General features: G+C 30.2%; 2 protein-coding genes across 4 annotated transcripts in view; both read right to left on the bottom strand.

The window, feature by feature from the left end:
* The window catches only part of LOC108725823 (uncharacterized), a 13,182-nt gene extending 8,864 nt beyond the window's left edge, over positions 1–4,318 (bottom strand). The window contains exon 1 of one of the 2 annotated variants that reach the window (XM_018453065.1): positions 3,948–4,318. In XM_018453065.1, coding sequence (XP_018308567.1) covers positions 3,948–4,052 — 105 coding nt within the window. In that variant the 5' untranslated portion in view covers positions 4,053–4,318. The remainder of the gene's footprint in view (positions 1–3,947) is intronic. The other variant, XM_018453074.1, reaches the window with a different exon arrangement.
* Positions 4,319–6,364: 2,046 nt separating this feature from the next.
* LOC108725846 (acylphosphatase-1) lies at positions 6,365–9,010 on the bottom strand. 2 transcript variants are annotated; one of them, XM_018453109.1, is made up of 4 exons: positions 8,842–9,010; positions 8,737–8,753; positions 6,668–6,756; positions 6,365–6,593 (listed from the first exon to the last, which is right to left on the bottom strand). In XM_018453109.1, exons 1-4 carry the CDS (start codon positions 8,975–8,977, stop codon positions 6,479–6,481), a joined length of 357 nt encoding a protein of 118 aa, XP_018308611.1. In that variant the 5' UTR covers positions 8,978–9,010; the 3' UTR covers positions 6,365–6,478. The 2 variants fall into 2 exon arrangements, with proteins under 2 accessions (XP_018308611.1, XP_018308601.1); XM_018453099.1 differs by having other exon boundaries at positions 6,372–6,593; positions 6,668–6,777.
* Positions 9,011–10,149: the final 1,139 nt, after the last annotated feature.

Raw genomic sequence — 10,149 nt, 5'->3', positions numbered from 1 at the left:
TGCCCCCCAGCCATAAATAACCGTGTTCCGATATACGGTGAGTGTAAAAAGTAGGTATTTATTAGGAACATTTTTTAAAAAACTTTATAATTTTAGAAAATAAACATTAATTAGCTATTTATTAACAAAGAATAAAATAGATTGTATATTTCCCAAAATTATTATACAAGATTTGTAAAATAATTAAAAAAAATAGAAAAACATTGGGAACAATCGTATAAAAATGTTTTTTCATCTTTATACGAATGTTCCCAATGTTTTTCAATAAAAAAGAACAGAGATTAATAATAATAATAATAAAATATATTTTTGAATAATTTTCTACCACAAATAGAAAAATATTGGAAACATTCGTATAAAAATGAAGAAATATCTTTATACGAATATTTTCAATGTTTTTCAATTTGTGGATTTTATATTTTATAGTGACAACGTATTAAATAATTATTTTAGTATGTAAATTGAAGCGCACTTAAATTATTAATACAGCGCCAATCATTATAGCCTTCCCCTACGTTTGCATTGTTAATTACGAGGGATAACTCTAATCGGTTGTCTCTTATCGGTTATCAGTTATTGATTTCATTGTAATTTTTATTGCGATGATTAAATTGTAGGTAGACCACATTTCAAATTATCTTAAGGATGTAGCGACTTGATCGAAAATTGCAGAAAATTATTTAGAAATATATTTTATTGTTATTATTGCAAATCTATTCTTTTTTTATTGGAAAATATATTTTGAAATTTTTAATAAGAACATCAACAGCCAAGAAAAAATTACGAAAATGCAAAAATAATCTCATTTTGACGCAGAAGGCACTAACAAGAGAATCGTCGAAGCCGTCCCTCATCGATTTCGATGGGCTTTGGATATTGTAGAGTATAAAAAAATATTAGACCTATATTTTTTTATCAGCGTATCTCAAAGTTTAGGGGGTGAAAATTAATGAGTGGGGGTGGGGGAAAGTTAAAAAATTTAATATTAAAAAAAAGTGAATACACCATTATAGAGCACAAAAACTTTTGTATTAAACATTTTTTAATATATTTTTTCGAGGGGGTGTTTTAGTCCCTAAACCTAACCTTGAAATACGCTGATAAAAAAAATATGAGTTTAATATTTTTTTATACTGTACATTCTATTTACAACATATCCAAAGTTCATCAAAATCGGTAAGGGATGGCTCCGACGGTTCTCTTGTAAGTTATTAATGTTATTTTATCGTTATTATTGCAAATCTCTCTTCTTTTTTATTATAAATGTATTTTGGACAATTTTTGAATATTTTTGAATAAAAATACCAACAGCAACAGCCAAGGAAAAAAAATATGAAAAATGCAAAAATAGTCTTGTTTTCACGTAGGAAGCATCATAGTCATTGTGACGTATTCAGAAATAACGGAAGTTGTGCTAAGCTTCGGTGGTTTAGGCGTTCTTGCGAAATGTCTACGCGTTTTAGTAAATTTGCATGTAATAATACTTAATACATGACTTTGTTATCTTTTAACAATGGAGGAGGACACCTATTTCGTGATAAAATTCTTATGAAGGAGCTGGTTAATGTTAATCTTCTTTTTTTATTTCTGAAGCAGTTTCCATTTACAAGTTTTATACGTATTTAAAACATCGTCGTCCAGAACCAATCGAAGATTGAATAATAAAATAAAATTATTATAAAATATTTTAAAAAAGTATTAATACATTAAATTTTACATTAAAATAAAAATAAAAGTGTAAATTGAAAAAAATAAACGATTTAATTCGTTTTTTAATTCGTATTTATTTGTTAAAGAATAGGATTAAGTCAATAGTAATAATATGAATTAGGCCTAATGCCGGTCGAAGCTAGATCTTAATTGCTTATTAAATAATTCGAATGTGAATTATATATATACTATATATGTACTTGCATATATATACCATATTTGTAGCATTATTCACTACGCGCCGAAATTTCTCCGGACTTTTTACAAACGCAGCTAAACTACTGAAATAATATCACAAATTAAATTTTGATGCTCAATAGACATCTATTCGAGAGATCTTAACCTAGTAGAATCTGTAAATAAATTTAATTATTTGCGAAAAATATTACCTGGGCCGGGAGTCAAACCCGGATCTCTTACATTTCGTGTGAGTGTCCTTACCAGTTAGACTATCGAGGTCTTAGTAATATCCCTCGCAAATTTGGCATATGTATGACAGCGTCTTTTTCTCAGGCGATGTAAATAAACAAATTATTAAATCTCATAGGACCAACGCATGAAAACTCAATAATAATAATATGAATAGGATTAAGGATTTGATCTAATAAACGCGCAGAAGAAATATGGTTGAAGTATCTAAAAATTTAGTCAAATATAGATTTAAAAATAATTATGTTGGATCATCTAAATAATTACATAGGCCGACATGAATTTTAACCCAGAAACGGCAGTATGTAATTTCGAAGGTTTTTGGCACGCTAAAACCAAATTCGTAGTCAAAATTGCTCGATCACGTCAGGTCCCGAGATATTCTAATCTAAAAGTGCTAAAAAGGCTTATTTCGGGCATTTTTAGATTAAAATATCTCGTAAACCTGATGTGATGGAGCAATTTTGATTACGGATTCGAATTCGGCATGAGAAAATCTACGAAAATCATCTATGATTATAAATGGGTCAACACAGTAACATGAAAAAAAATTAGATATATTGCAAGTATGGCCTTAAGGCGTCTCCAGACAGATGGTCAATAATGGTCAATATGAATAATTATAATTATTCATATTGAATGTAGTCAATATTTAGTGAATGTGTGCAAAGTTGACCTATATATTGATCATATCGTCTGGAGGCCGGTGGACATATTTGCAATACATCTAATTTTTTTTTCATGTCACCGTGTGTGTTGACCCATTTATTTAGATTTTTTCATGTCGAATTCGAGTCCATAGCCAAAATTACTCCATCAGATTTACAAGATAATTTAATCTAAAAATTCAATTCGAAATAATAGGTCTTTTTGGAACTTTTGGATTAGAATATCTCGGAAACCTGACGCGTGTGATGGAACAATTTTGGCTACGGATTTGGTTTTAGCATGCCAAAAACCTTTGGGATTACATACTGCCGTTTCTGGGTAAAAAAAATGTCTTTTTGTAGTCCTGTGTTATTAGACTCTCAGCTTAATGCCAGAATGTCAAAGTCTTGTCCAGGATCGTATATCTCATCATGCTTCCAACATAATTATTTTAGTAGTCCAACATGATTATTTTTAGATCTACACTGAGAAAAAAGATTTGTTCAATTAAGTAAACACATTTAGTTGTTTGCAGATTTGATTAATTCATCAAATTTTATTTAATTGAATTTAACCGTAATTTGCTTAATATTGAACACTTGTTAAGTAGATAACAATCTACTTGGTTAAATTCGATTAAATAAAATTTGTTGAATTAAAAACCAAATCTGCAAACAACTAAATGTGTTTAGTTCGTTGAACAAATTTTTTTTCTCACACTGAAAAAAAATATAGTCAATTTTAATAAATATTTAATTGAATACTGCCAACTAAATATTTATTAAATATAAAGATATATTTATTTGATATAAAAAACAATTAATTTGATTTAACAATCATTCTTTTTACTGAACAAATATTTATTTACTGTAAGTAAATGTTTAGTTGGCAGTATTGAACTAAATTTATTAAAATTGACTATATCTTTTTTTAGTGCAGTTTATATTAGCCTAATTTTTACTTTAGCAGAACCGTCCTTTCTGTATGCGACTATCGTACCTGATAGCACGTATCAATACAATACATCGTTCGGTGATGCAATCACGAATAGAATATCAAAATAGTATAGGTCCGACGTGTCGATCGACACATTTCTGAAGTGATAAAGCCGGATCAGGGTCATAACGCGAAAACAACTATAAAGTTTAGTTTTTAATTACCTGATGCACCTGCTGCGGTCGCCAGGTGCGCTTGAAGAAGCTCTCGAAACATCTCATGCTGATCGTTTTTCCTACACCTCTTTCCGTCTCTCCTCCGCCGATCATAGCATTATTAATTACCCGTCCAATACTATTCGCGGCGCGAATTCTATCGTCCTCTTCTGTCGTAACCTGATCGAGATCGATCACGAAGCTGGGATCGAATTACGACGACGAAGACGTGCGAGACTCCTGGATGAGGAATTCAGGCGCATCCTCGCGAGCTCGTGTTCGCGTTCCGAAGAGGATGTAATTCTTCGACGTAATAAGGAAAGAGGAAAAGAAGGAGGAAAATTCACACGAGATGTACGATCGAGAACCGTGTCGTTCGCCGCGCGATCGCCGACTAACGAGAGGAACTCGCGGAGAGATGCTGGTGCGAGTCGCTCCTCCACTTCCGCGTGTCATACCCACTCTGCGAGTACTCGCAAAGGTGCGGCCACATTCGGACTGAAGCGACCCTCTTCTCATCACTGCATGAAAAGATCCATCGTGAAAGATCTAAAATCTAAGATTAAAAAAAATCTAAAATCTAAATTTAAAATCTGTCCAAACAGTACAAAGTCTAAAATTGTGACATAAGACGTCTTTAAGTCGTCTTTTAGTCGCAAAAAACCGTTTTACGACCCGATTTTAGACACTTTTTGTTATTTGGGTAAGATCTTTTCACCATGCCCTTGGGAAAATTTATTTTTAACAAAGTTAAAGGTTTTAAAAGTAATTAAGAGTTTGCTTAAAAAATTTTGAGGTAATTAATAATAAAAGTGAGTGTAAAAAGTTAAGCCAAAAATAACTTAAAATATAGTATGTAAAGATTTGTCAAGGATGACTTTAATATAATTAGCACAGCGTGTTAATTTTATTCAGTTGTTTTTTAAGGAAGTTCTAAAATTACTTTAAAGAAAAGTTTAAAGTGTTCAAATTTACCTCTATTTCTTAGATTTTCTCTACAGTAAATTTTAAGTATTTTTTTAAGTTTTCTATAAAAGTGAATTTTTCCAAGAGTGGAAAGATCTAAAATTTTGCTCAATTATTAAAATAAAATCTTCTCGAGCTATTGTCTAGTAAAAGCACACGGAACACAGAAAAATCATGTACAACTAAAATCTTGTTGTGATATGTGGCTAACAAAAATTTCCTTACTTTTTCATTTAAAAGTTGTCCTAATCAAATTTTGCTTAAAATAATTAAATTTTGATTAGGAAAATACAATTTTTAAATAAAAAAGTACGGACGTTTTTGTTAGTCACATATCAACAAAATTTTGATGTACGTACAAAACGATTTCTCTCAGTGAAAAAACATTTTTGCTAAAACTATCTATTTTTAGATCTGTAGATATGCAAAATTTAACATTTTGCATATCTACAGATCTAAAAATAATTTTGTTGGATCATCAAAGTAATTTTCTGGGAAACTGAAATTGATTGTCCCCTCCTGGAATGTCAAAATTTTCTGCAATAACAAAATAATTTTCTGTATATAAAATTTTAAATACTTCAGTAAAAAACATTTTTTTCTTGTGTCTTTTATTAGACAGTAATTGGAGAATATTTTAGTTTAGAAATTGAGGCGATTAGTCGACCATTTCACGAAGGACGTTCTTGCAATTTTCTGATAAGATCTCTATCTTTCCGCGATAAAGGAAAATTTATTTAAAGAATTAAACGCTCTGGAAAAAAATAGAGTTGAATTTTAATCACTCAGTAAAATGTTTATTCTGCAACTGTTAAAAGCTTTTTCACTGGAACAGGAATTATATTTTTCTAAAAGTATAATCTAATCGATGCTAATTAAGCTTTGACTTATTTTGCTACTCGTAGCCATTAAATCTATTATATTTTTTAAAGAGTTGAACTGGTATGTACACTTTGTATTTAAAGTGAAATAAAATATGTTTAAAATTTACCGAAAGCGAAAAAAAAGGTTCTAATGCAGCAATGAAAAACAAATTGTCTCTTTCGCGATAATTACCTGAAAATTTTTTCCTCGATGACTTTTCGAGGTAAATACCTAGTGAGTGAATCATCCATATATATAAATGTCAAAAGTATAAAAAGCATTTCCTGAATGCGATAAAAGTATTCACGATATTTCAGCAGATTTTCATTTTCGATCCCATGCAGCATGAAATATTTTTAAAATATTAAAAAAATACATTATATATAGGATTAAAATATTTTAAAATAATTCACGAAAATATTTTAAGAATATTTCTATTGCTAAAGCTTTTTTGTTTCTTGCAATATTAAAAAACATTTCTTAATTCATTTCCCAATATTTCATGCTATGATAGATGACATTTGGAGAAAGGTGAAAAAATTTGGATATAATGTTTTGAATTACAAACACTAATATATATAATACTTTTCTACATTTTACATTTATTTAAATAGGATATCTTTATTATCAGACGCGACTTAAATAATTCTAAAACTTAAACGTTAATGCGTGTATTATTATTCCTCGTTCTCGAGAATTGGAGAACGCTTCTACTTTCGGATCTCAAAGTTGGAGAACGACGGCTGCGAGATTTCCTTCTCGTTACGGAATTCCGCCTTATCGATCCGGGACTGAGGGCTTCCGGTGTGGCGAAGCCATTGTTTCCTGAAATAAAAAAAGAGGAAGCGATCTGGCATTTTCGATGACTTTTTCGTATCAACGAGGCGTCCGCGGCTTACATCTCGTCGACCTGCGCCTTTGTTCCTTCCATGTGGCCAGCTACGGTACCGTTCGGGGTGTTCATGCACCATCCCTTCAGACCCAGCTCTTTGCCGCGTTTCTGCGTGTACTGTTACCCGCAAGCAAGACAATATGCCTAAGTTTTCCGACGATAAAGGATATTTCCGAAAGCAGATGAAACTCGGTTTTGTGTTAAGAAGTGTTATAAAGTAGAAGTGTTATAGAAGTGTTATAAAGTAACTTTTGTGTTAAATTGTTTTATTATTTTATTTCAGACGGAATGTCTTGTCTTGACGGAATATCTTTGTTCTTCTTATAAACAGAGATTAACAATTTTCTCTCTTATTGCAAGTAATTGCAATAAGTAAGTTTCAGTATTATACTTTGATTTTACGTTCATTTAAAAGCCAGAAACATCTTAAAAAAACGTAAGGAGTAAGACGTAAGCAGTGAGCGAATTGGCCAATCACAGTTCATATAATCAATTTATAAATGGTTAATATCACTATATTTTCTTAGTTCACTTAATTTACTTATTGTTCTTATTAAAGCTTTATAATACATAGTTACAAATTTGTGTATGCATTTCTTATTTATTTTTGTCTTCCAAGTTTGAAACCAACGCTGCGCCTTTTATCGTAAGCTGAGTGGTTTCCTTCTTAGGAGAAACTGAACTTCGCTACGTCCCTCTGGTGACAAAGCCGCGTACTACTCGTACTGAGCGACACTTTAAAAATTTTTGTCTAAACTAGAAAAATGTAATTGTTATATCTATTTGCATGAAGTCCAAGTAACTACTCAATGTAGTTGAGTCATTATTTCACTACCAATTAATATATACAATTTGTTATCGTGACTATATTTTTATAATATTTAGCACTACTTTAGTTTCTATTACTTTGTAAAACTAGTTACAGGTACTTTAATTGCAAAAGTTGCTAAATTTATAGTTGCTACAACTATTTCGTTTTCTCTCAGTGTACTTTATGCGATTGGTCGATTCGCTTATTGCTTAAGTCTTATTGCCTTATGTTTTTATCAGGGTTGTATAAGTTACATAAAAAGAGTACCGAAGTTACCATTTTCGTTACTTTTTTTTTACGTAATTACCTTTTTTAGTAACAGTAATTGTAATTAAGTTACAATTTCTAGTAACGAAATTTGAAAGTTATTATTTTGTTACTTTGTTACTTTTAGTTTTTTCAGTGAGTAACGCGTAACAATGACAGTTACTTTTCAAAGTGACTTTTCCAACCTTAGTACAACCTTAGCATATTGGTTAGTTAGCGTTATCGTCATAAAAAATTGCAACGTCATTATCAAATTGTTTATTATAAAAAATAACGACACAGTAACGAAAAAGTAACTTTTAACAGCCTGGTTTTTAAGTGTTTCTAGCTTAAGTGAGTTAAGTGAAACTATATTTTGACATACATAATTTCTTACATAAATTATAGGTTGAAATTTGTTATTTCCTGTTTCTATTGTCTGTGCTTTTCAATTGTGTGTTTCAAGCTTTAGAATTTGCGTCAAACAGTATTTTTTTTTCAATCTATAAATCGCAAAAAAATACTACGAATTAAAGAATCGAAGTCTCAATTTTGTTGTTAATTAGAAATTAATATATAAATAAATTATTAAAATATATAAATAAAATTATATTGTTTTCATGTCTATTTTTAGCAGCTAATTTTTAATAACATTTTTTAAACATTTTTTTATATAAAGAAATTTTAATTTCGTAAAGCTTGAAAATCTTTTATAAGTGTGTTAATATATTTTTTATAAAGATGAGCTAAAATCTCAGATTTCGTTCATCGAAAAAGAGGGAAAAAAGAATAGTAAAAGAAATAATCGCATTAAATATATCGATAAGAAGGATGTATGTTCATGTTTACAGTAGATAACGCGAACATTTAGATCGGTTAATGTCGGACACCCGATAGATGTCGTGAATCAGAAACTTCAAGGTTCTCGCTTGAATCGCCACAATCGTGTCAATCACATTTCCGGCAGCCTCAAATAATCATCGTCTAATTTCCAGATAAACATGCGCTGATTTACTCACCTTCCTGAAGAAGACACCTTCGACAAATAAGATTATAAATTCATTAATAAAGTAATCGAGGAAAAATCGATGATAATTGAAGAATCGCCGGACGAGTTTCGTTACCTTGCACGATGCCGAAAACTTCGAAATCCACCGCGAGCATTCTTGACATTTCCGTCTCTTCCCCTGCCAATCGCGGCAATTTTACGGGAAACGACGACGGAAACAACAGGCAGGCGAAAAGGACGAATCTAATCATTCGACGTCAAGAAGACTTGATCGAGACTGTCCGAGCTAGATGTCGTTAGTGTCGCGTTTATGCGCGAGAATGTACTCTACGCGTTCCGAAAATAAATAGTAAACTTGGTGACGACAAAATAATCTTCGCGAAAATACGTTTGTTTTCTTGGCAAATTCAAAAGTCGAAGATTTATGAATGTTATGCGAAATGTATGTACATTTCTAGTAAACATTTTTTTCAAATTTTTTTATATACTTTTTCAGAATAATTTTTTGAAAATTGAAAAATTTCTCAAATTTTCAGTATTAATTGGAACACTTTTTAGAAATGCCGAGGTTTACATTTTTTTAAGAATTTTTCATATACAGGGTGTCCCAATAATTATATTACTACCTGAAATATCTTCTAATCTACAAGGTGTAGAGAAAAATTTATATAACCAAAATTACACGATGTGAATGGGGCTATCATGTGGTGATAATAATTTTTGTCCAGGTGGAGGCGCTTCGGAGATTTCAAGATTAACTTCGTTTTTTTAAATGGAATTATATGAATTTTTTTACACAATATGATTCTACTGTCTCAGTATTCCCCAGTGAATTAACGAGAATGAATTGAAAAAAATGAATTGAAATGAAATATGCAAAATGTCATTTATAACTAATGTCGTTTATAACTAATTAGTAGCGACTGAAGTCATAATCACAGAACTGACATTTCGATGCTCTTAAGCTAATGTTCATCCCAGTGATCAATATTTATAAATCTATTTAAAAAAGAAAATAAAAATCTCATGACTGTTTGTTTCTTGCAGACATTTCATACAATTCCCGGTAAAAAATTTTCCATGCATGAATATGTATAAATATGTATAAACATACATAAACATTTATAAATATTTATAAACATATATAATTATGTATGAGATATGTCCATACATGTTTATACATCCTTCTTTCATTTGTAAAATTACTTTTTAGTGTACTAAAAGTAATAATAATGAGAAAAAACATTAAAAATAATTAAAAGAAAAATTTTCGCATAGTTTGTTTTAGAAAAAATCAAGTTTGGAGAAATGTAAAGAGATTGCTTATATATAATGGTATATAAAATTATACATAGTCATGTATGAGCTAATTTTTTTACATTTTACCAAACTTGATTTTTTCTAAAACAAACAATGCGAAAAT

This window comes from Mycetomoellerius zeteki, unplaced genomic scaffold, assembly GCF_001594055.1.
Source record: "Mycetomoellerius zeteki isolate Tzet28-1 unplaced genomic scaffold, Tzet1.0 scaffold110, whole genome shotgun sequence".
Taxonomy (NCBI): Eukaryota; Metazoa; Arthropoda; class Insecta; order Hymenoptera; family Formicidae; genus Mycetomoellerius; species Mycetomoellerius zeteki.
This window is presented reverse-complemented; position numbering and strand designations above follow the sequence as displayed.

Coding starts and splice junctions, on each gene's coding strand:
- LOC108725846 (XM_018453099.1), bottom strand. CDS start 8,977: ATGATTAGATTCGTCCTTTTCGCCTGCCTGTTGTTTCCGTCGTCGTTT. Junction 6,594..6,667: donor AAGGCGCAGGTCGACGAGAT/GTAAGCCGCGGA, acceptor TTTTTATTTCAG/GAAACAATGGCTTCGCCACA.